We start from the raw sequence: 26,021 nt of genomic DNA, 5'->3' as shown, positions 1-26,021 counted from the left end.
AAAAATATCATAGTAGGCAGGATTTCTGCTTTCCGTAACTAAATAGAGGTTTTTAAAGAAAAAGTTTGCTTTTTCCCAACAGGCAGCAATGGATTTTTGCATGAACATGAACACAAAGGCAAACAGGAAGAAGTTGGTACGGGCACTCTTCATAGTTCCTAGACAAAGGTAAGTGTTATAAAAGAGAAATTTATTAGTGTTTTTAGTCTGTAGTGCTGGTTGTAGGATCAAAATTCTTATCTTTTTAAAAATATTGCTTTTGATTTTACTCACTCTGTAGGTCATTAGCATTATTAGCGTATTTTTTAGAACTTGTTTCCCATTGATTTTTGTTCACTGCTTGTTAGCTCTGATGGGAATATTTCTTCTGATACCTAATTATTTTAAGAGAAAATGTTTAAGAGTAGCTTAAGCAGAATAAGAATTGCTAGAAGCACTTGCTTTGCATTTTTGCCTCTGAAGAAAAAGTAATAAATGGAACATATTTTTTTTGGAGAGTTTTTAGTTTGTGCAAAGATCAGGCTAATGTAATATATCTAGTTCTTAGATTTATGTTTAAATGAAAAATTTCAAGTTATTTAGGTAATTATAATAGTTTAGAGGTATGATAGCCTGCCTAGAGACTCATTGGATAGAATTGGAAATCACACTAATGATTATGTTGCTAGTAATTCAAGACACATATTCAGTTGCATAATGCTTTTAGATAATTCTGATGCATTATATTACACTAAATTAAAATTTCTACTTCACCTGAACATTTCAGGACCACTCATAGACTGTTGACCTTAGAATCCTGGAGGAGATCTATTTCCGTTTATTCAACAATAAATAATTAAATAATTTTGTTAACTATTAAAATGATTACATATGATGTAGCTAAGACAGATACTCTCCCCAAAAGATAAGGATTCTGAGGGATTTCATTGAAGGTTTCTTCAGCAGAATTTTAATGAGGTTCATTCATTGATGGAGGCCCATGATCTCTTGATAATGGTAAGATTTCTCAGTGAAACCAAATCACTACTTGCCTTTTTTCTTTCATATCAGTTTTTAATCTCCCGTTAGCATTATTAATTCATTTTAGTGGGGCAAGAGAGAGGGAATGTGTTAATGTAGTGAGTAGATAATTAAGAATTATGTAATTGAAGAAGTCATATGGATGAATATTTTTATAATGTAAAATTACATACTTCAGGCCAGGCACAGTGGCTCAGGCCTGTAATCCCAGCACTTTGGGAGGCTGAGGCTGGTGGATCACCTGAGGTCAGGAGTTCGAGACCTGCCCGACCAACATGGTGAAACCCCATCTCTACTAAAATGCAAAATTAGCAGGGTGTGGTGGTGCATGCCCGTACTCAGCTTCTCATGAGGCCGTGGCAGGAGAACCGGTTGAACCCAGGAGGCAGAGGTTGCAGTGAGCCAAGATAATGCTATTGCACTCCAGCCTCGGTGACAGAGCGAGATTCCATCTCAAAAAAAAGGTGGAATGAAGTGACAGTTTATCATAAGTATTAAAAAAAGATGCAAGTATTCTAGAGCCATGAGAAATAGATCTCATAGTCTTATATCCTTGTGGTATATAAATACAATTAAGTATATTATAATCAGCCTGATAATCTGGAAAGATTGTTATATTATTCTAAAATTTAATCATTCATTAAATAATTCATTAAGCATCTGCTGTGTACTGTGATCCATGCTGGAGATACAGTACAGGGGTGAACAAGATCATCTTAGTTCTTGTATTCATACAGCTTACAGTTTGGAGAGGCAGACACAGGAGTAATTCTAAGTGCCATTGTCAAGAAGAAGCACAGCATGCTTTGAAGCATAGAGCCAAGTGGAACTGACTGACTGAGTCTGAGGAGTCAGAGAAGACTGCCTGGAACAAGGGTCATTTCATCTGAGGCCTGAGAAGAATGGACTAGATAAGGGATGGGTGGGAACTGGGAATGTAGGGAGAGCGTTGCTGACAGAGGCAACACAGCATGTGCAGAGAGACAGAGAAGGAAAGGTCATGGCATCAAACTCCTGGAAATTCTTGGTAAAACCTCTTTTTTTGTTGTTTTTTTTGGATACAGAGTCTCGCTTGTCGCCCAGGCTGGAGTGCAGAGGTGCAATCTCAGCTCACTGCAACCTCCGACTCCAGGGTTCAAGCGATTCTGCTCCCTCAGCCTCCCAAGTAGCTGGGACTATGGGCCCCGCCACCGTGCCCGGCTAATTTTTATATTTTTAGTAGAGATGGGGTTTCACTCTGTTGGCCAGGCTGATCTTAAACTCCTGACTTTGTGATCCGCCTGCCTTGGCCTCCGAAAGTGCTGGGATTACATGTGTGAGCCACCGCGCCCAGCCAAACCTCTTTCTTAAATGTTTTGACGTTGTCCTCTAGACTATAAACTGCAGGAAGGAGGCCATGTTTACTGCTTTATAGCCAGCGCATAGCGCAATACCTGTCATGTAAAAGGTGATCAAATTAGGCAACATGATACGTAATGCCCTTTCTCGGCTAGCTGGCTTTCAGCTTCTTCAGTCTTAATTCTAGCTATTCTTCCTCCTGCAGAATCTTGATCTGTAATGGCTTCTCGAATACCGTTTGCTCTCTCTACTCCCATGCCTTTGCCGCTGCTCTCTGCTTTTATCTGGGATGTCCTTTATTTTTCCACTGGAAATCTTTGACTCATCTTTAAGTCTTTAATAAGAGCTATCCTCTATGGACAGCCTTCCTTTTTTCCCTTGTGTAGATAGAGATGTTCTTTACAGCACTTCATGTTGGTTTGCTTCCTGTCTCTCCTTCAGGCTTGAAACTATCACTCTTTAGGACAGAGGACTCCATCTTTTCATTTTCTGCATCTCCAACACCAAGTATAGTGTTTGGCATATAGTCCAACCTTAAAATATTTGAGGAATTAATCTTGATCATATGCAGTTTTAAATAATAAGTGATACAGCCCTATAGCTCAAAATCCAGAAGTAGAAAACGTTATAGATGAAAAGTATCCTTCTTATCCTTGCCTTCCCATCTGCCCAATTTCCACTCCTTTCAGTAGGAAATCAGTTTCTTGATGCTTATATATTCTCCCAAAGATTCTTCTGCGTATGCAAGAAAATACAATTACAGATTCTTATTTCCTGTTTTTAACACAGTGGGTAACTGATACATATCTTTTCATCTCAAGACATAAAGATTTCCCTTGTTCGTTATTTTAAAGCTGCAGTGTTTCTTTTGATGAATGTACTATATTTAACTTTTCAGACTTTCCAGTCTTGCCATTACAAACAGTGCCATGTTTGAATTTGTACTTCCTCTTTTCTCCTCATGATTATGTTAGCTAGTGGTTTACCTAGTTTTTTCCTACCAAAAAAACTCAGCTTTTAGATTTATTATTTATTCTCTGTAATGATTTTCTTACTGTTATTTTTGGTTTTGTTCTTTATTAATTTCTTCTTTTGGGTTTCTTCCTTTTATTTTGTTTATTTTCTGGCACTTCGCATATGAGTTGTCCATTGAGCATAGTTTAAGCCATGTCTCTTGGTTCTTTTTTTAGAGACAGGGTTTTGCTGTGTTGCCTAGACTGGAGTGCAGTGGTGAGATCACGGCTCACTGCGGCGTCAACCTCCCAGGCTCAAACAATCCTCTCACATTAGCCTCCCAAGTAGCCGGAACCACAGGCATGAACCACCATATCTGGCTAATTTTTACATTAAATTATTATTATTATTGGTAGAGTCGGGGTCTTGTTATATTGACCAGGCTAGTCTTGAACTCCTGGGCTTGAAAGCAGCTCCTCCTGCTTTGGCTTCCCGAAGTGCAGGGATTACAGGCTTGAGCCACTGTGCCCGGCCATCTGTTAGTTCTAACATGTGGTAATTTTAGTTTTATTTCCTTTGCGACCCAACGAGTTTCAAAATTTCCAGGTAGAGGGGCTTTTTTTGTTTTGTTTTGTGGCTTTGTCAATAATTTATATTTTTATTGCATTTTGATTAGAGAATACTGTCTTTTTATTTTTTTTTTGGAAGTTTTGAAGTTTACTTTGTCTCTAATTATATAGTCAGTAAACGTATTGATCAGGTTTACATGATTAAATAATGATTCAGATCTATTTTCTTACGTTTTTGGCCATTTGCCCAGAGGTCATGGCTTGAGAGGTGGAGTCAAGACTGTGACTCCTGATCTGTTGCCTTTCTCCTAATAGCTACTATGATTCCAGATTTCTGTATATTACTGTTGTGGTATTTGTTGTATAGATAAAACTTAATTGTTAATTACATACATTTTTTATCATTATAAATTGTTCTTCTTGGTCTTATTTAATGCCTTTTGGCCTGAATTCCGACTCATCTGATACTAATGATTATGATTGCTGCCTTTTTTTTTTTTTTTTTTTTTTTTTGAGGTGGAGTCTCACTCTGTCACCCAAGCTGGAGTGCAGTGGTGTGATCTCTGCTCACTACAACCTCCACTTCCTGGGTCCAAGCAATTCTCACGCCTAAGCCTCCGTGTAACTGGGGTTTCATGCGTGCACCACCACGCCCGGGTAATTTTTTGTACTTTTAGTAGAAATGGGGTTTCACCATGTTAACCAGGCTGGTCTTGAACTCCTGACCGCAAGTGATTCACTTGCCTTGGTCTCCCAAAGTGCTGGGATTACAAGTGTGAGCCACCGCGCCTGACTGCTGCTTTCTTTTTAGTTGCGTTTTGTTTAGTATACCTGTGCCCTTTATTTTATATTCCATCTTTCAGAATCATTTTAGTTGAGTCTCTTTTATGTACAATTGAATTGAATTTTACTCTCAGACATAGTCTGAAAATACGTTTCTTTTAATGAAAGTAATTTAGGCTATTTATGATTGGCTTGAGTTCTGTAATATTTTTCTTTTTGGTTTAATTCCTAAAAGACTTTCATTGTGTGGTCTTTTATATTTTTTAATTTAGTGTGCGTGCATGAGTGTGTGTTTCTTGTTTTTAGGAAGGTTTGCATTATTATTTTAGTACTTTATGATTGTAAGTTTCCTTAGCGATTGTTTATTTAGACAGTCTCTTATTTTCTACCATGAGCAGTGGTAAAATTAGTTTGTGGTGTCTTCTTACTCTCTTTAGTCACTCATCTGATATTAGTTAATAACGTTTTCTTCCTTAGTATTTTCCTTTTTACTCTTAAATGTATTTATTCTTGTATTTGAGTAATATTTAACTTTCAGCATTACAAGTAGGCAAGCAGCACACCTGACTTCCTGTCTGCTTTCCCAGCCCGCCTCACTTATTTTTATGTTGATGACATATCCTGATAGGGAATAAAACATTTATATTAAAATTTCTTGCTCTAATGCCCTTATTTGCTAAAGTTCATTTTCGTCGTCGTCTTTTTTTTTTTGAGACTGAGTTTTGCTCTATTGCCCATGCTGGAGTGCAGTGGCGTGATCTTGGCTCACGGCAACCTTTACCTCCAGTTCAAGCGATTCTCCTGCCTCAGCCTCCTGAGTAGCTGGAATTATAGGCGCCTACCACCACGCCCAGATAATTTTTGTATTTTTAGTAGAGACAGGGTTTCATTATGTTGGCCAGGCTGGTCTCATACCCCTGACCTCAGGTGATCCGCCCACCTCAGCCTCCCAAAGTGCTGGGATTACAGGTGTGAGCCACAGCGCCTGGCCTGAAGTTCATTTCTAATAGTTTTCTCAAAAAGTGTTGTTGGGGAAAAAATATGCCTTGAATTTCTCTATGTTTAGAATTGGGGCTATGTTACTTGAATGGCTGCTTGACTGGTTATAGTGGAGGATCCACAGCTCATACCTTTTAACCCTAAATATCGTGTAGGTGTCACTCAATAGTCATTTGGCATTTGCCATTACTGTGTTGAAATCTAGGCCAGCTGGCCTTTTTTTTTTTTCCTCTCTTAAAATTGACTTGGTCATTTAAATGACTGGCCAAGTAATTTTTTCTCTAATTAATGAAGTAAATGCAATAACTTTCCTAGGATAGATCGTTCTTGGTGTGGATCCTTCTGGGTCCTTCTTCATGCCCCTTCCATGTTCATATTGAAAAATTCAGGGAATTTTATTTTCTTTTTCCTCAAATATATTTAAATACTAGTTCTGTTCTCTTGTTTTGGCTTGCTTTTTTAGGTACCCCAATGATGCATGACTGTGCTTTGCTTGTTTTCTGGCTATTTTATTCTTACCAATCACTTTTTTCAGTGTCATCTTTTTCTTACTCAGCATTCTGCCAAGTCTTTTCCCTCTGCTACTCTTTTTCTCATTTCTTGTTTCAGTTCATTCAATTTTTTTAAAAATGCGTGGAAAACTGGCCAGAATTTTCATATATTTCATGGCAGTATGTTTCTGGAGAATTTTGTTTGGTAGGTTTTGAGGAATTTGTTCTTTTCTTTCTAATTTTTTTAATTTAAAAAAATGGACAGTACCTTTGCATTGATGCTGTACCTACCCGCTTTGTATTACATATCATGAGTTAGATTTGCTCAGCTTCGTTATTAACAGGTTTCTTTCTTTTTTTTTTTTTTTTTTTTTTTTTTTTTTGTTGAGACGGAGTCTCGCTCTGTCACCCAGGCTGGAGTGCAGTGGCCCCATCTCGCCTCACTGCAAGCTCTGTGTCCTGGGTTCATGCCATTCTCCTGCCTCAGCCTCCCGAGTAGCTGACACTACAGGTGCCCACCACCACGCCCAGTTAATTTTTTTGTATTTTTAATAGAGACGGGGTTTCACCATGTTAGCCAGGATGGTCTCGATCTCCTGACCTAGTGATCTGCCCACCTCGGCCTCCCAAAGTGCTGGGACTACAGGCGTGAGCCACCGTGCCCGGCCAACAGGTTTCCTTTTTAAGGACAGATTTTTGCTGTGGTTTCTGATGTTGGTTGCTTTGGGGGCCATTTCCCTGTTCTGCATGGGTGTTGCATTTCCTCCTGGAGCTTTTGCTCGGTCTTTACCCTGCCTTTCCAGATGCTAAGCTTTTGTTGTATGTCAGGAATATGGGTTTATCACTGAAAGATAGAACTTGAGGATAAGTGGTCAAACTATAGAGAAACAATATGTGTTTATCATTGAAAGAAGCATGTTGATTGCATATTTGAAGATCTGCCCTGTTTGGGCCAGCTTTCCCTTTTCTTTTCACTTGCTTATCCTGCTGTAATTTACCTTGAAGCAAATCTGGACAGACTGGGTGGCTTCAGTCAGAGTTTTCTTTTGAAGTTCATGTTTTCTTACATTAATATCATTCTAGCTTCCTATAACTGAGAAACTATTTTCAGCTTTATTGGTGTCAGCTATTACTTTTCCTGAGAAGACAGATAAGCCAGGATAGGCTAGGGATGTTGGAGGAACAACAAACCTGAAATCTGAGGCTCTTGAAGTCCTCTGGGTTTGGTGGGCTCCCTAGAGCACCCTTTCAGGAGGTGACTCAAGGATCCAGACTACTTTCATCTACATCCTAGCATGACTTTTAGGTGGCCGTGGCATGGGAGGCAAGCGTGTGAACTCAGCTTAGTCCTAGATACTTTGGACAAGAAGTGCCATGTCATTTTTATTCTTAGCCTATTGTCTAGGACAACAAGAGCATTTAGAAAATGTAGGGAAGCTTGTGAAGCATTGGGGTAACATTGTGGCCCTTGCTACAGAAGTACTCACAGGGATTTGTTTTCAGTCAGTAGACTTGTGTTAATAATATTCCTCTTGTAAGTTATCTTGTTGAAAACAGAAATACTCATGATTTGGCTGGTAGAGGACAGTCTTTTGAAGGATGTAATTTATACCTAGCTTTGACTGTTACTCTTTACATGTCTATTTATTTATTTTTTAAGAGACAGGGTCTTGCTATGTTGCCCAGGCTGCTCTTGAACTCCTGGCCTCAAGTGATCCTCCTGCTTCTGCCTCCTGGGTAGCTAGGATTACAGGCATGTGCCACCATGCCTGGCACATTTTTATATTTTATATAGATTTTAATCAATTGAATTGTATCAAAATCTATAATCATTTCTCATGTTAATAGTACTCTGTATAGTCTTTCCAGTGTTTAAATAAAACCGTCTCAATCGTTTTAAAGGTCATTACTGTGGGATTTGGAAAGCCAAGGCCTCTGTTTACAGATCTGTAAAATGGGGTAATAGGGAGGGACTTGGACCAGGTTGACATTTCCTGGTTGGCTGTATGTTTTTATTGATCAGAAAAGTCTTTCATTTTGAAGGTCTTCTTTTGTCCTTCTCTCCCAGGTAGATTTCTACCCTACCTGCAGGATTTAGCTTATCCCTGAGGGGGGGGATGGCTTGATCCCTAGGGAGTCTGGAGTAGAAAGATAGTAATCAAGTGCCAATCAATTCCCTGTCATCTCATTTCTTTCTTTTTTTTTTTTGAGATGGAGTCTCGCTCTGTCGCCCGGGCTGGAGTGCAGTGGCCGGATCTCGGCTCACTGCAAGCTCCGCCTCCCGGGTTCATGCCATTTTCCTGCCTCAGCCTCCCGAGTAGCTGGGACTACAGGCGCCCGCCACCTCGCCCAGCTAGTTTTTTGTATTTTTTAGTAGAGACGGGGTTTCACCGTGTTAGCCAGGATGGTCTCGATCTCCTGACCTTGTGATCCTCCAGTCTCGGCCTCCCAAAGTGCTGGGATTACAGGCTTGAGCCACCGCACCCGGCCCATCCCATTTCTGATTCTTCCAGAACCCATGTATTCCCACAGCTTTCTCTATCCTTTGAGTGATAGTGATGACTGATAGCCCTCAAGCGGGGAGGTGAGGAGAGTAAAGAGAGTTGAGCGTAGAGTAAGCAGGCTCAGATATTCTCCTGGTTAGACAGTGAAATGGTATTGGAGGTAGCAAGTTTCTTCGAGTCTTTGGCATTTGGGGCAGGCTGGAACACTTTGGGAGAGGGGGCAAGGGAATACTATCACCTTTTGGCATCCTGGCCTAGTCCTGCACCCATACCCACCCAGCCTGTTTGGGACTTCTTTAGTCAGATGCTCGTCCTCTGTGGCATGCTCCTTCCTCCCTCCTGTAAGACCAACACTTTTGGAGACCAAGGCAGGAGGATGGCTTGAAGCCAGGAGTTTGAGACCAGCCTAGACAACATAGTGAGACCCCATCCTCTATAAAAAATAAAATAAGCCAGGCATAGTGGCATGTGCCTGTAATCCCATCTACTTGGGGGAGGCTAAAGTGGGAGGATCAGTTGAGCCCAGGAATTTGAAGTTTGTGCGCTCTGATCTCACCACTGCACTCCAGCCTGGGTGACAGAGTGAGACTCTGTCTCTAAGAAATTAAAAAAATAAACACAGCATAACAACTAGTTATATAGCATTTACATTGTGTTAGGCATTATAAGTAATTTGGTATCTTTTGGGTGGGGGTAGTAGTTCCTGGAACCAGTCCCTCACGGATACCTAGGGACGACTGTATTTCCCTAATGACATATGACGTTGAGCATCTTTTCATGTGCTTAGTGGCTGTTTGCATATCTTCTTTGGAGGAGTATCTATTCACAGCCTTTGCCCCTTTAAAACTGTATTTGTCCTCTTTTGAATGAGCTGTAAGAGTTCTTTATGTATTCTGGGCACACATCTCTTACCGGATGTGTAATTTGGAAGTATTTTCTCCCATCTTCCGAGTTGTCTTTTCACTTGCTTGGTAGTATAATTTGCAGCACAGTTTTTAAAGTTTGATGTAGTTTATTTTTACAGTTCTTAAAGGTTTGATCTGAAGCAGTGTTTTAACTTTTAGTTGCATTCTTCCCGATGAAAAAAATCTCAAAAGACTATCATTAAATCCTTTAGCCTTTTTTTTTTTTTTTTTTTTTTTTTTTTTTTTTTTTTTTTTTGAGATGGAGTCTTGCTTTATCACCCAGGCTGGAGTGCAGTGGTGTGGTCTTGGCTCACTGCAACCTCCACCAACTGGGCTTAAGAGATTCTCCCACCTCAGCCCCCCAGGTAGCTGGGACTACAGACATGTACCACCACTCCTGGCTCATTTTTGTATTTTTTTTTTTAGTAGAGACAGGGTTTCACCATGTTGGCCAGGCTGGTCATAAACTCCTGACCTCAAATGATCCACCCACTTTGGCCTCCCAAAGTGCTGGGATTACAGGGAGGGAGCCTCTGTGCCCAGCCTCTCTTAGCCTATTCATTTGGACTCCACTGAGATGTAGAAATCCCCTTAGATATTTGCATGTTATTTTATAGGTAATTTATAACATAGCTATACACACAAGTAATTGAGATTTCACATTAAGTGTTTATGTCTTTTTTTTTCTTAAACTTTTAAAGTTTAAGTTCAGGGGTGCATGTGCAGGATGTGCAGGTTTGTTGCATAGGTGAACATGTACCGTGGTGGTTTGCTGCACAGATCATCCCTTCACCTAGGCATTAAACCCAGCAGCCACTAGTTACTCTTCCTGAGTTGTTTCTATCTAAAGTACACATGTGTCCATCACTCAGATCAAGATATATGACATTTCCAGCACCCCAGAAGGCCCCTCACCTAAGCCAAAATTTAAAGTCAGTCAATACCATGGGAAGTACATAAGAATCTCTTCTTTCCTTGTGTTTAAAGTATAAATGCACTTGGTATTGTTTTAGCCAAGTGTTGGCTCTTTAGATTAATGTAAACAGAATACTCTTCAGAGGTGAAGTGCTGCGCTTAATTCTTGAACAGCTTTTCCCGATCTAGCTTTTAGGAGAGTTTGCTGGACTTTTTGTAAGAAGTTTTCTGATTGGACCTCTTCCTTCACTCAATTTGGAACTGTGAGAGAATGTTTTAGTGAAATCTGTTAGTATGTTGCACCACTTGGTGCCGCTGTTGTGTTGGAAACAGCAGCATTGTGGAAAAGTCGACAGGGCATTTGGTTGTTGATTTCAGAGTAAATGACCCCAGAGTTTTGTTTATTGTATTTCATTTTTTAGGAATCATCTTCTGCTTTAGTGTTTCCTATGAAATCCTTTGTATTCTTTAATTGAACCATAACAGTGTTCTTTCACATTCATTTTTTTCCAGGCATTTTTGAGCACAGAGATAAAATTAAATAGCTTTCAACAGTCAACTTCTTTAGATTTTGAAGAGAAAAAGAGAGCTAGACATTTGTTTTAGAAAGTCAATTGATTAGGAGATAAAACCCCGTAAGAATTTCTTCTTTCCCTCTCGATAACAAAAGTGTTTGTGTGTTTCTGCAGTCTTGTTTCTGTTTACTTGTAGTTAGTGACTCTTTACTAACTTGATAATCATTAACCGCTAGTAGGATACTTAAATGTGTGATTCAGGAGACCTTAAAAACATAAAGAAGATTTTATTATTTAAGGACAAATAGCATTCTTTTAAAGTGGTTCATTGTTCATTGTTGGTAAATGTAATTATCACCATTTTATAAGATTATAGAATTCCGTTTTCAAAGGAAGGATCTAAGTATTTTTCAGTTGCTTTTCAGAACACTCAAATTAGATGAAATATCCATCTAGCTTAAATTTTAGGCTGGGCGCGGTGGCTCACGCCTTTAATCCCAGCACTTTGGGAGGCCGAGGCGGGCGGATCATGAGGTCAGGAGATCGAGACCATCCTGGCTAACATGGTGAAACCCCGTCTCTACTAAAAATACAAAAAAATTAGCCAGGCACGGTGGTGGACGCCTGTAGTCCCAGCTTCTCGGGAGGCTGAGGGAGGAGAATGGTGTGAACCCGGGAGGTGGAGCTTGCAGTGAGCTGAGATTGCACCACTGCACTCCAGCCTGGGCGACAGAGTGAGACTCCGTCTCAAAAAAAATAAAAAATAAAAATTTTAACACAAATTTGCAGTTTATGTTGATGAAAATATTTTGTGTTATTAATAACTTTCATGTGACTGATGTGACATTTTGCACTCCATCCCCTTTTTGAGCTTGTGTGCCCTTTGGAAGGCAGAACACGCAGAAAGCATTCTTAAGCAGGACTAGCATTGAACAACTATATAATTGATTATTTACAACATAAAGGATTTTATTTTGTGAGTAATGGATGAACAGACATAGGACTTCAAGATTTCAGTAGGGCAGGGTGATATTTTGTATCAACTATCCTTTTTATAGGGGTAGAGGATTCCAAGAAAATGGAGTATCTAACTTCCATAATTCCTTAACTCATAACTTCCTTAACTCATTTTAAAAATCCCTATTAAAGCTGAAAACATTTTACTGTGTTGTTACTTCACTGACCTGTGCCTGAACAGGTAGCACAAAACTGTCTTGCTTTAAAATGCATGGCTGAGGCCGGGCGCGGTGGCTCAAGCCTGTAATCCCAGCACTTTGGGAGGCCGAGACGGGTGGATCACGAGGTCAGGAGATCGAGACCATCCTGGTGAACATGGTGAAACCCCGTCTCTACTAAAAAATACAAAAAACTAGCCGGGCGAGGTGGCGGCGCCTGTAGTCCCAGCTACTCGGGAGGCTGAGGCAGGAGAATGGCGTAAACCCGGGAGGCGGAGCTTGCAGTGAGCTGAGATCCGGCCACTGCACTCCAGCCTGGGCGACAGAGCCAGACTCCGTCTCAAAAAAAAAAAAAAAAAAAAAAAAAATGCATGGCTGGACCGGGCATTCACGCCTGTAATCCCAGCACTTTGGGAGGCCAAGGTGGGCGGATCACGAGGTCAGAAGATCGAGCCCATCCTGGCTAACACGGCGAAACCCCATCTCTACTAAAAAATACAAAAAATTAGCCGAGCAAGGTGGCGAGTGCCTGTAGTCCAGGCTAACCAGGAGGCTGAGGTAGAAGAATGGCGTGAACCCGAGAGGCAGAGCTTGCAGTGAGCTAAGATCGCGCCACTGCACTCAGCCTGGGTGACAGTGCAAGACTCTGTGTCAAAAATAAAATAAAATGCATAGCTGGCCAGGTGCAGTGGCCCACGCCTTTAATCCCAGCACTTTGGGAGGCTGAGGCGGGTGGATCACTTGAGGTCAGGAGTTCAAGATCAGCCTGGCCAACATGGTGAAACCCTGTCTCTACTAAAAGTACAAAAATGAGCCGGGTCTGGTGGTGGGCGCCTGTAGTTCCAGTTGCTCAGAAGGCTGAGGCAGGAGAATCACTTGAACCTGGGAAGCAGAGGTTGCAATGAGCTGAGAACCTGCCACCAGTCTCCAGCCTGGGCAACAGAGTGAGATTCCAACTCTTAAAAAAAAAAAAAAAAAAAAAAAAAGCTGTATCTGCCTTTTTGGGGGGACTCAGAAAAAGTCTCAAAGTAGATTGGGCTACTTGGGAGAAGAAAATGAAGTGAAGTGCAAGGGACAGGCCAACAAATAGAAGAAAAGTGAAATGATCTTAGACTAGGTAGCACAAGGAAGGAAAAAAAGAAAAGTGAAATGACATAGTTTAAGAATATCTGATGCTGTTTTATCTCAAACTTTGTTGAAAAATACATTGAAAAAGATAACTAAGATAAAAGTTTTAGAAATTCAAGATCTGGTTCTTGGAAAAATCAAAATAGAGAAGTGTGTAGAAAATATAGTTTGAAGAAAAAGAACATTAAAAAGTTTAAGAAATGAGCAGATGATATACTTAAAATATTTTTAAACCACTTGAAAATCTCAGTGAAACTTAATGTTTTGAAAAAAATGCACATTTTCAAAATTCATTCAAGATAAAATACCCACATAGAACAGTAATCATGGAAGAAAGTGTTAAACTTACCAGTTGGGCACACTGGCTTACGCCTGTAATCCCAGCACTCTGGGAGGCCGAGGCGACGGGTCACCTGAAGTTAGGAGTTCGAGACCACCCTGACCAACATGGAGAAATCCCGTCTCTACTGAAAATACACGGTTAGCTGGGTGTGGTGGCACATACTTGTAATCCCAGCTACTCGGGAGGCTGAGGCAGGAGAATTACTTGAACCTGGGAGGTGGAGGTTGCGGTGAGCCGAGAACACGCTATTGCACTCCAGCCTGGGCAACAAGAACGAAACTCTGTCTCAAAAAAAATAATAATAATAATTTCATCTTAAATAGAATAAGACTAGAAAGCTTAACTGAGTATTTTTAGCCTTTTAAGGAAGAAATAATATCACTTGTTCCAGAGCATGGAAAGCTTGTTATTTCATGTATTAAAAATTCTAAGAAGAAGGAGCAAGAAAATCACAAGCATTGACCAATGTCACTTGTGAATGTCAATATAAAAATTTCAAGTAAAACACTAGCAAATCATATTTAATACATAGTATATTAGAAAATAAGAATCCAGCATGACCAAAGAAGATTGATCATAGGAATGGAAGGATGCTCTAACATAGGCAATCTATTAATATATATAACATCAGCAGGAAAGTAAGTAACTATGTGAATGTCCCATTAATTGCTAAAAGATAATTTGGTAAGTTAGCTTTTGCTTGGTAAAATGTAATATTATTACAAAAGTAAGATGCTACTTCCTTAATACGAGGAAGAATGTCTTAGACTAAATGCTAACAGTATACTTAGGAGTGAGTTACCAGAGATATTCATTTATCTAAGAAACGTGTATATTGAGTACCTGCCTATGTTCCAGGCACTGTTTGAGTGCTGATAAACTGTCTGCCATGGAACTGAACATTTCTGGCGGGGAGGGGTAACAAATGAGTTAACCATAACAAATCAATTATTTACTACTTTAAGTGGTAAATTCCATTTTTAAAAGTAGTGCAGTAGGCCTGGGCGCAGTGACTCATGCCTATAATCTCAGCATTTTGGGAGGCTGAGGCAGGTGGATCGCCTGAGGTCGGGAGTTCGAGATCAGCCTGACCAACATGGAGAAACCCAGTCTCTACTGAAAATACAAAATTAACCAGGTGTGGTGGTGCATGCCTGTGATCCCAGGTACTTGGGAGACCGAGGCAGGAGAATTGCTTGAACCTGGAGGCAGAGGTTGCAGTGAGCCGAGATCGCGCCATTGCACTCCAGCCTGGGCAACAAGACTGAAACTCTGTCTCAAAGAAAAAAAAAAAAGCTTTGTAGGGGGATTGGGAGAGGTAGGATGGGTTAGGTGCAGTTTCCTTGGAGTATTCAGAATGGGTCAAAACAGGGAGACTGGGACTCCCCTTAGGGAGGGAGTAAACAGTATGGATGTTTAGGGAAAGCATATTCCAGCCCAAGGCAGGGACCATTGCAGAGGCCCTGAGTCAGATCGTCAGTGAGGAGTCAGCGGGCCTGGTGCAGGCGAGCTGGGAGGTATGGGAGAAGAGGGTGGATCAGTCCCTGAGGTCATGGAGACGCTGTTTGCTGCTAGAGTTTATACCTGGGCCTCCTCACTCCCAGTGCGTTGCTTTGCCATCTTGTTACCTTTGCTCTGGTACCTGTACTTTTCTGACCCGAAATTATAGCAATGGCAACAAAAGAACTTACGCATAAATTTAAATCCTATATTTGAATTTGACAACTGATTATGAACTGGAAAATAATACTTTCTTTGTTGTTAAAATGGATGTGGAAAATGAATGAAGAACCTAATATTCTAACTAAAATTCGTAAATTTAATATTAGTGTAAATTCATCTATTATGTAAGAACATTAAATGTTCATTTGCTCCAAGCCTTTTTTTTTTTTTTTTTTTTTTTTTTTTTAGCGCTAGGAACATTAGGGAAATTATTACATGTTTATAAGAGTAACTTAGAGGGGCCAGGTGCAGTGGCTCACGCCTGTAATCCCAGAACTTTGGGAGGCCAAGGCAGATGGATCACAAGGTCAGGAGTTCAAGACCAGCCTGGCCAATATGGTGAAACCCTGTCTCTACTAAAAATACAAAAATTAGCAGGGCATGGTGGTGCTTGCCTGTAATCCCAGCTGCATGGGAGGCTGAGGCAGAAGAATCGCTTGAACCCGGGAGGCTGAGGTTGCAGCGAGCCAAGATTGCACCACTGCAGTCCACTCTAGCCTGGGCAACAGAATGAGACTCCGTCTCAAAAAAAAAAAAAAAAAAAAACCTTACGGGAATACCTTATTTTTATAATATCTTTAGAGAGTGGTGGGACCTATTTTTGTGCATTTTCCATGTGATAGCAGCTTAGACTTTAATTGATAAGACCTTAAAAATATTTTAAATAAACATTTAAATTTTAGCATTAAATGTTTTTATATAATGGATTATAGTTTTCACTGTTTCTTTAAAGAAAGATATGATTTATTTTAAAAAACTATTGCAGTATTGCTACAAAGCTATCATATTGCCAACTTCTCTCAGCATCTGTCTTATTTCTGCAATGGTGAGTGTAATATCCACCGTATAGAGTGGTTATTAGGTTTAACAAGTTGAGTTATATATATAAGGCCTAGACAGGGCCCAGCACATTAGTAAGAACTAATTTGCTTGTAAATTATAATAGCCCAAGTTTTTGAGGAGTACTATGTTTTTGAGGCTTTTAGGTATGAATTTAACCAGTTTCCTCCTTTCAACCATACCTTTCTTCTTTTCAATTTTTTTTTTTTTAATCTTTATGAGATAGTCTCACTCTGTGGCCAGACTGGAGTCCTGTGGCATGGACTTGGCTCACTGCGACCTCCACCTCCCAGGCCTGAATAGCTGGGATTACAAACAGGCCCCACAGCACCCAGCTAAATTTTGTATTTTTAGTAGAGGTGGGGGTTTCACCATGTTGGCCAGACTGATCTTGAACTCCTGACCTCAGGTGATCCGCCTGCCTCAGCCTCCCAAAATGCTGGGATTACTGGCCACCATGCCCCGCCTAACCATACCTTTCAAATTTATTTCCATCCTTCTTTTTTCACTGTATCCCTTTAGCTAAGGGTTAATGTATCCATCCAAGGAGCTTTCCAGATCTAATTATGTGGTTTTTTTCCTGATGATCAAACATTTTCATATATTATTGTATGGTACAGTGATGTACTCAGCAATAATCTTTTTTTGAGATGGAGTTTCGCTCTAGTTGCCCGAGCTGGAGTGCAATGGCGTGATCTCGGCTCACTGCAACCTCCACCTCCTGGGTTCAAGGATTCTCCTGCCTCAGTCTCCCGAGTAGCTGGGATTACTGGCACCTCCCACCACGCCCGGCTAATTTTTGTATTTTTAGTAGAGATCGAGTTTTACCATATTGGTCAGGCTGATCTCAAACTCCTGACCTCAGGTGATCTGCCTGCCTTAGCCTCCCAAAGTGCTGGGATTACAGGCATGAGCCACTGTGCCCGGCCTCTACTCAGCGATAATTAAGACTTGTATGATTATTTGTTTCTGTTCTAATTGGCTTCAAGCTGTCATAATTTTTAAGCTCTTGTAATTTTATAGGTTTTAGCTTCCTGTCTCACTGTTAGCTCCATTACTTGCTGCTGTCGGTACAGCTGCTTTTATCAGTTCCTCACTACTTCTCATCTTCAGAGTCTGATCTGCTGAGTGTTGAATCATTGAGTAATAACATCTATGGCAGGAATGGAAAATAAATTTTAGCTTGCGTGTTGATTCCAACTAGTAGTGGTCACCTGGAGTGCTGTGCTAAGCAGGATTCCGGAGCATCATTCCTGTGTAATGGGAAAAAGTGCTCTGACAGTGGAAGAGGGTGGCAGTGTGAATGCCACATATTTGCCATTTACTGTCCAAATTAAGATCCTGAATGAGGATCTGAGTGGGTTCTGTAATGAGTGAAATACGTAAGTTAGTGTATAGATTTTGTAATATTGTTTTGCCTTCCTTGAGGCTTTTTCAGTTACTGAGTACCATTCATTCATTCATTCATTCATTCATTCATTCATTCATGTGATGGAGTCTTGCTCTGTCACCCAGGCTGGAGTGCAGTGGCGTGATCAGGGCTCACTGCAACGTCCGCCTCCCAGGTTCAAGCAATTCTCCTGCCTCAGCCTCCCGAGTAGCTGTAACTACAGGCGTGTGCCACCATACCTGGCTAATTTTTTTATTTTTAGTAGAGACAGGGTTTCACCGTGTTAGCCAGGATAGTCTCGATCTCCTTACCTCATGATCTGCCTGCCTTGGCCTCCCATTACAGGCGTGAGCTACCGCACCCAGCCTGTTGATTACCTTTTTGCTTTAGACCTTGGGGTTTCCAAATAACTTACCCTGAGATAAATGAAGGAAACGGCTTTAAAGGATTTTGTCTTACACTGAAGAAGTTACCTTGAGATTTGTAAATATGCAGTTACTCAGTAATTATGTGATTAAAAATTTAAGTCGTGTCAAAACATACTGTTGTTTTTTGTGTGTGTGCGTGGTGTTTCATATTTTATCAAAATTACATACTTAATAAAATTATAGTTATGCAATAAATTCACGGAATGGAGAATGCCAGAATATTAATAAAATTTCAGAAGGCTCATTGAATTTTCAAACACTTCTTTATGATGGCAATAAATAGGCATGTCTGTATGATTATGAGTTTTAAAATCATTTAATGTGTGAATACGTCTGAAAAAGTTTAAATTTTAAAATGAATTATTTTTGATATGTCTTTCCTTTGACACATATCACATATAACTTTTGCAGGTTGGATTTGCTACCATTTTATGCAAGATTGGTTGCTACATTGCATCCCTGCATGTCTGATGTAGCAGAGGATCTTTGTTCCATGCTGAGGGGGGATTTCAGATTTCATGTATGTATTTAAGCATTTATTTTGTAATATATATATTCTTATACGTTGAGTGAGGATTCTTTAAGAATGTAATTGTTGGTAAGCATATTCTTGAAATTTGATAGTGGTATAACAGTTTAGAATTTATGGTATTCTAAATTTTTGAAAAGTGGTTTATTTAACGAAGCTTGAAATTGATGAGTGATATTCTGTTGGAAGGTGAGCTGTTGCTGCTACCTTGTTCCCCCATTGCAGGAATGGCACTTTTTTGCTTTTCTAAGGTAGAAACGCTTCTCCAAGGTCAAGACAGCCGGAGCCTTCATTGGTGTTTCCAAAAGAAACATAATTGGCCACCATGAGTCAGGGTGTGGTGCCACATAGGATAAGGTTCTTTAGGTGCTTGGGTCCAAATGTGTGGCGTCTACAAGTTTCCATCAATAATCTGATACTAGCGAGTGCTGCCATAGCCCGTGTTTCTTTGATTCTTGCCTTAAGAAATTTTACCTTGGATCATGGTGAGTTTCTTAAAGATCACCCTGGGAAATAACAGGAGCCTGTTACCAGATGGCTTCCCTTTCTCTCTAGCCCTAGAAGTATGAACAAACTATGTGTTAGTGGTTCTCCCAACCCATGTTATCCAGTTACTTCATGGAGGTGCTTCTGCTTCAAATACAGGCTTGATAGTGGGGAAATGATACTGCCAGAGGTGACTGAAAGTGGACGTTATTAGACTGTGAAAAAACATGAAATTCAGTTGTTGTTAGCCAATGGAAAAATGGTGTTTACAAAACTTTGCTTTATCATAAGTTGGTCAGAATGCAAATAAAAACAGGAAGTGTCTGCACGTGCTATCTCTCACTCACTATGCACCAGTCAGTCGTATTACCAAGCTCTCGGAAGAACAGACAAAATTCCCGAGGTCAGGAACTCAAACGGTGTAGTTGAGGACACAAGGTTTAAATAAAAATTAATCCTTAAATGTAATAGCTGTAAGGAATTGCATGCTGAATTGCCAGGTGAATTATTGGAGAGTGGGTGCTTTGAGTGCAAAGGAAGGAGAGTCTCTTGCAAAGGAGAATAGTCTGTAAGCACTTCTTGTTAGTATGAGATTTGTGGTTAAGATTTTTTGGGGCCAACTTTTGCTAGTTTTTCAGATTTTTCACAGGTAGTATGTAAGGGAAGGTTTCTGTGTTTAGAGAGGTTGGAAACACTGAACTCAATAAAGTTAAATGGTTTTGTTTTGTTTTGTTTTGTTTTAAGAATTCTCAAAGCATTAATATGGTAATGTGCTCTGTGAATCTCCTGGAGGGCATGCATATGGAACCCATCAAAGAACACACTTTGACAAATGCTGCTAGTTCAGAGACAGATACATCATAAGCCGTGATATTCTTGTTGATATGTTTAATCTCATTGTACAAAGAAGTAACTGTTTTACTAGTGGACAGTATGAGTTATTATATTGGTTATATGCCTATACCCCTCAACCAATCCCCAAATTAAAACACAAGTTCCTGGACCAAGCATAATTAGTGCTTTTGGTGAAAAACTTAAAATTAAGAAAATTCTATATGTACTCTCTCATTTGAAAATTGGGGTGAGAGTTGGGGTATTGGCATTTTTATTGTACTGCTGCAATGCTTCATTACAAGGGAAGAATATCAGAACTCCAGGAGCACACTGGGAACCAGTGCTCTCCGAGGGAGAAGAAAGAGCACTCTACATACTTGATCACCGTCTACTTCCTCCAGGATCTGGCCTTCCTACCCCAAATCTATAGGCTTTGCCAGCGATTTTCTATTAGGCGGAAACATGCTCACCACTCACATCCTTAAAGTGACAACAACAAACACCTTTTCTCAGCATCCCCCGTCCCCTCCCTCAGCCGCGAACTGTTTCATTACCTTCTTATTGAAATGTTTGACAGTATACTTGTCTCTGTTTCTCCTGACATTTACCCTTTGATTCACCATCATAGCACCCTGGCAGAGACCAGCAGTTGTTTTTCCGGTTGCCTGTTAGTTAGTGTCTCTGCAGACTCGAAACTGCCAGACTCTCCTGTTTTTTAGGAAGCCTGCCTCTGGCTCCACCACATGCTAGCATTGTAACTGTGGCCAACTTAGACTCAGGTGTTCTAAACCTTGGTTTCCATGTCTACCAAGTAGGGTTAATAATTGCATTTTTAGAAATAGGATTGTTCTTAAGGATTAAATGAAATAATGCACGTATAACTCCTCACATAGCATCTGTACATAAATATCATTTAATAATAATTATACCTTCTATACCACCATTCTCTCCTGGTTCTTACTTGTGTTACTTTCTTAATCTCCTCCACCTTTTTTTCTACCTGAGTTTCTTTGTTGGGATTGGCTCAGCTTTCTTCCTTCAGCCTCCTTTTTAATGGGATGCATTTAGCTGGCTTTTAATTCATATCTATTTTTCAGCAACCCCAAATATATATATCTTGCCAGAACCTCTCTTATGATACTTAGAAAGTTTTCATGTACTTTGAGCTAAATTGTTCCCCAAACTGAATTCATTATTTTCTTCTTAAAAATGTCTTTTACTTCCTTGAATCTGCTTCTGTATTTTCCCTGTAAATTTACAATGTATTTTATCCAATTACTGAGATAAATACCTCTACTTTTGCACCTAGACATTTAGGAGCCGTTGTTTACGGAATTCATTGGATATTGACTTCTAAACCAACTAAAATCTAGCATCTTCTCTTCGTACCTCCTGCCACTGTCTTTCATTTTCTATACCTGGAGTTATGATAGTAGCTTTTTAACCAGCTTTTCTTGTCTCTGTCTTCTACCTAGATCTAGTGTTATTTCTGCAGTCTGATATGTTTTCCCCCCTAAGAACCTCAACTGAGAAATAAAGCTTTTGTTAACAAAGCCGTGTGAAATTTCATTGGCAGTTAAGGAAATTCTAGTTGAAACAATGGGTTTGCTAATTTAACTGACAATTAGAAAAGGTAATAGACATGAGAAACCAACATTCTCAGATACTTCAGGTGGGAATATGGTGAAGCTGTTTGGCACTAGATTTCAAGAGCCCTAGAGGCATTCATAATTTGGACAACTCCGAGGACATGTCCTAAGTAAACAAATCTATGTACCAAAAAAGGGTGATTCACACTATGACTCTAATAGGGAAAACTGATCATCTGAAAGCCCAACAGTGGATTAATAAAATGGCCATATAATCACAATGCTGAAATGATGGAAAGCCATTAGAATTGATGTTTACAAAAACCTTTTTAGGGCCAGGTGCGGTGGCCCACACCTATAATCCCAGCATTTTGGGAGGCCGAGGCGGGCAGATCACCTGAGGTCGGGAGTTCGAGACCAGCCTGACCAACACGGAGAAACTCTGTCTCCCTAAAAAAAGAAAAAATACAAAATTAGCCGGACGGGTGGCGCATGCCTGTAATCCCAGCTACTCAGGAGGCTGAGGCAGGAGAATCACTTGAACCCAGGAGGCGGAGGTTACCGTGAGCTAAGATTGCGCCACTGCACTCTAGCCTGGGCAACAAGAGTGAAATTCCATCTCAAAAAACAACAACAGCAACAACAAGTTTTTATATCAGAAAGTACTTTTTTAAAAAGCAAGATATAAAATCTTACGTAGAATAAACATACACTTAAAATGCTTAGAAAGCAGAGAAGAAAAAACAATTACATGTGAGTATGTTAACGTGGCAGTCTTTGGATGGTGGGAATATGAGGAATTCTTTTCCGTTCTAGTTTTCTCTAAAGTTTCAGTACGGCCTACTTCTTTAGTGATGAAGGGGACAACTTTTTGTTTTGTTTTGTTTTAAGAGATGGTATCTTACTCTGTCACCCAAGGTGGAATGCAGTGGCATGATCATAGCTCACTGCAGCCTCAAACTTATGGACTCACGCGATCCTCCTGTTTCAGCCTCCCAAGTGACTAGGACTACAGGCGCATGCCAACACACCTGACTGGGGAGACAACTTTTATTTAACATAAGCAAATTAAGTCACTGACATTTTAAAAATTAATCATCTCCCAACTTTTTGATTAAGTTTCTTTATTTGTTAAAATAAGTTGACTACATATCCCCATTATAGGTATATTTATTTCAAAATTACATACCTTGGCAATTGTACCAAATGCTTTTGTGCATTGTAAACCATACAAAAACAAATGGAAATGTGTGAGATAAAACATATAAATAGAATTGCCAGTTTCCCCTCCCTACTCCAAGTAGGTAAATAGTCTTATGCACTCTACTTTGGAAATACTGGTTCACAAAAGTTTTTAAAGAATTTTATGTCAAGGCAAATTTACTTATTTATAGACTCAGTACTGATTTTATGTTTAGCCTACAGTAGGTTTTCAGAAAAGTTTGCTGAATGATTGAAGAAACTTCATGTAAAACAAAGTGAGCAAATTATGGAGGATAGAAAATCTATTTGGGTGAATATCTATTTGGCCCATCTAGAGGGGCCAGCTTGACTAGAACAGAGGATTCTTTCTCCAGGAAAGTGGTAAATGATAGGCCTTAGGAAATCCTTACAGTTCATGTGCGTTGATATATCTGAAAAGTTTTTTGTTGTTGTTGTTGTTGTTGTTTTTGAGACGGAGTCTTGCTCTGTTGCCCAGGCCGGAGTGCAGTGGCGGGATCTTGGCTCACTGTAACCTCAGCCTCCCGGCTTCAAGTGATTCTCCTGCCTCAGCCTCCCAAGTAGCTGGGACTACAGGCACAGGCCACCATACCTGGCCAATTTTTGTACTTTTAGCAGAGACGGGGTTTTACCATGTTGGCCAGGTTGATCTCAAACTCCTGACCTTAAGTGATCTGCCTGCCTTGGCCTTCCAAAGTGCTGGGATTATAGGCATGAACCACTGTGCCCAGCCTGAAGAGTTTTAATTAGTATATACAAACTTTGTTGTTCAATTAATCTCAATTTTATTTGTCTTTAGCAGAGTTGCAAGCCACATTTTTGCTATGGATGATTGATTATATGAATAAAGTCTTACAAGAGGCATTATTGAACTACAAATATATAGAAAATGTTACATTGTTAATTCATCCAGAAGTGTTTTGACATATTTTTGATCATAAGGTTTTAAGAAACCAGAGTGAAGACCGGACGCAGTGGCTCACGCCTGTAATCCCAGCACTTTGGGTGGCCGAGGCGGGCGGATCACCGGAGGTCAGGAGTTCAGTCAGCCTAACCAACATGGAGAAACTTCATCTCTACTAAAAATGCAAAATTAGCCAGGCATGGTGGCACATGCCTTTAATCCCAGCTACTTGGGAGGCTGAGGCAGGAGAATCACTTGAACCTGGGAGGCGGAGGTTGCGGTGAGCCGAGATCACACCATTGCACTCCAGCCTGGGCAACAAGAGCGAAACTACGTCTCAAAAAAAAAAAAAAAAAAAAGGAAAGAAGTGACAGTGAAAAATGTTGAAATGTTGAATGAGGAGTGAGAATGTTAGCCATTTTTATAAGTTACAAGCTTTTGAAAAGCCTTCAGTTTTCTCATCTGAAAATGAGGGAGTGAGATCATTGATTTATAATACTTCATTTAAATATTGTATAATTTTGTCATTTTTATTAGATGTAACCTCTGTAACCTTTATATTTCAGAATAATTAGAATTAATGTAAATATATGATGTGGATGATACAGCATGTTAACATGTTTTGAAAACTAGAATGCTTAGTAATGCTTAAAATGGTGTGATATTCCATAGCAGTTGAAGAAGAGGATATGCATCCAACGTCATTCAAGGAGATTTAAAAATAGATATATGTATTTCCCAACCCTACTGACCCTAAAGACTTAGTTTTAGTATATAGTGCTTTTTTTTTCCCTTTTTTTTTTTTGAGATCGAGTCTCACTGTGTCACCCAGGCTGGAGTGCAGTGGCATGATCTCATCTTGCCACAACCTCCCCCTCCCAGGTTCAAGCGATTCTTGTGCCTCAGCCTCCTGAGTAGCTGGGATGATAGGCACGTGCCACCATGCCCTGCTAATTTTTGTATTTTTAGTAGAGACGGAGTTTCACCATGTTGGCCAGGCTGGTCTCAAACTCCTGACCTCAAGTGATCCACCTGCCTCTGCCTCTCAAAGTGCTGGGATCACAGGTGTGAGCCACCATGCCTGGCCCGTTTTAGTGCGTAGTTTTTGATATGCTTTCTTATGTGTTTTCCCAAACAAAGACACAAGGTCAGTGTAATTTAGAAAACATTTAAAGTTAAAAAAAAGGAAAGAAAAATACCAGTTTCATTACTTAACAGCAACGTTTTGGTGGTTTTTTGTTTTTTAGTTTTTAGTTTTACCTTTTTTTCTCTATAGTTTTTCATGGATGAATTATATTTTATGTGTAATTTTCTGTTATTTCTCAGAAGCATTTTACCCTGTCATTAAAATACTCCTTAAGCATCATTTTATTTATTTATTTATTTTGAGGCGGAGTCTCGTCTCGCTCTGTTGCCCAGGCTGGAGTGCAGTGGCACGATCTCAGCTCACTGCAAGCTCTGCCTCCCAGGTTCACACCATTCTCCTGCCTCAGCCTCCTGAGTAGCTGGGACTACAGGCGCCCACCACCACGCCTGGCTAATTTTTTAATATTTTTAGTAAAGACGGGGTTTCACCGTGTTAGCCAGGATGGTCTCAATCTCCTGACCTCGTGATCCACCCGCCTTGGCCTCCCAAAGTGCTGGGATTACAGGCGTGAGCCACTGCGCCCAGCCTAACATCATTTTAAAAGTTGTCTAATCTTCTTTTGTCCTGTACCTTAATTGCTTAGTACCAAGTGAAGTGTAGTCACTACCATCATCATCATTATCCTTACTTTACCAAGTGGGCAGACAGGCTCAGGGAGTTTATATGACTTGCTTGAGATATTATATCCCATAAAGTGATCTTAAGAGCACAGACATTCTAACTCTAGAACTTTTGCTCTTTCATGTCACTGCAGAATGTATATTAAGCTTTAGCTTTTCAATTATTTGTCAGCAAACATTTATTTAGTGCCCATGTATTAGAGGTACAAATATACAAGGAAGGATAAAATGAGTGATAGTATTTATTGAACTCTTGCTGGTCCAAAGCACTGTTTTATGTGCTTTACAAGTATTAACTTATTTAAGACTTATAACCCTATTAGGTCCAATTTACAGATAAGGACATTGAGACACAGGTTAAGTAACAGGCAGTAAGTGTAAGTAATAGTGCTGGGATTGAAATCCAGCAAAACTGGTCCACAGTCCACACTCAATCAATCCTCGAAGCTCAGAAAATAAGGTAAATTAATAAGAGAAGTTTTTTATGTGCATGTATATGAAACATTTATTTGTGAAAAGTTCTTTCTTTATGAAGGCTGTGCTTCTTTCTAAATTACAAGACTAATAAGCAGTCAGGTTTATTCAGTATTTTGTTTAATATTACAAATGAGACTCTAGTTCTATTTTATATTTGTCTCTAATTGCAAAACTATTTTGTATGCTTAAATGATG

General features: G+C 39.9%; 2 protein-coding genes across 2 annotated transcripts in view; one reads left to right on the top strand and one right to left on the bottom strand.

The window, feature by feature from the left end:
* The window catches only part of CDC123 (cell division cycle 123), a 421,061-nt gene that overhangs the window by 259,621 nt on the left and 135,419 nt on the right, over nt 1-26,021 (bottom strand). The window lies entirely within an intron of this gene.
* Nucleotides 1-26,021, top strand: part of UPF2 (UPF2 regulator of nonsense mediated mRNA decay) — a 727,243-nt gene that overhangs the window by 644,291 nt on the left and 56,931 nt on the right. The window contains exons 9-10 of the mRNA XM_050803192.1: nt 83-168; nt 18,431-18,539. Of these exons, the coding sequence (XP_050659149.1) occupies nt 83-168; nt 18,431-18,539 (195 nt within the window). The remainder of the gene's footprint in view (nt 1-82; nt 169-18,430; nt 18,540-26,021) is intronic.

The sequence above is a fragment of the Macaca thibetana genome, chromosome 9, assembly GCF_024542745.1.
Source record: "Macaca thibetana thibetana isolate TM-01 chromosome 9, ASM2454274v1, whole genome shotgun sequence".
In the NCBI taxonomy this organism is placed as follows: domain Eukaryota; kingdom Metazoa; phylum Chordata; class Mammalia; order Primates; family Cercopithecidae; genus Macaca; species Macaca thibetana.
This window is presented reverse-complemented; position numbering and strand designations above follow the sequence as displayed.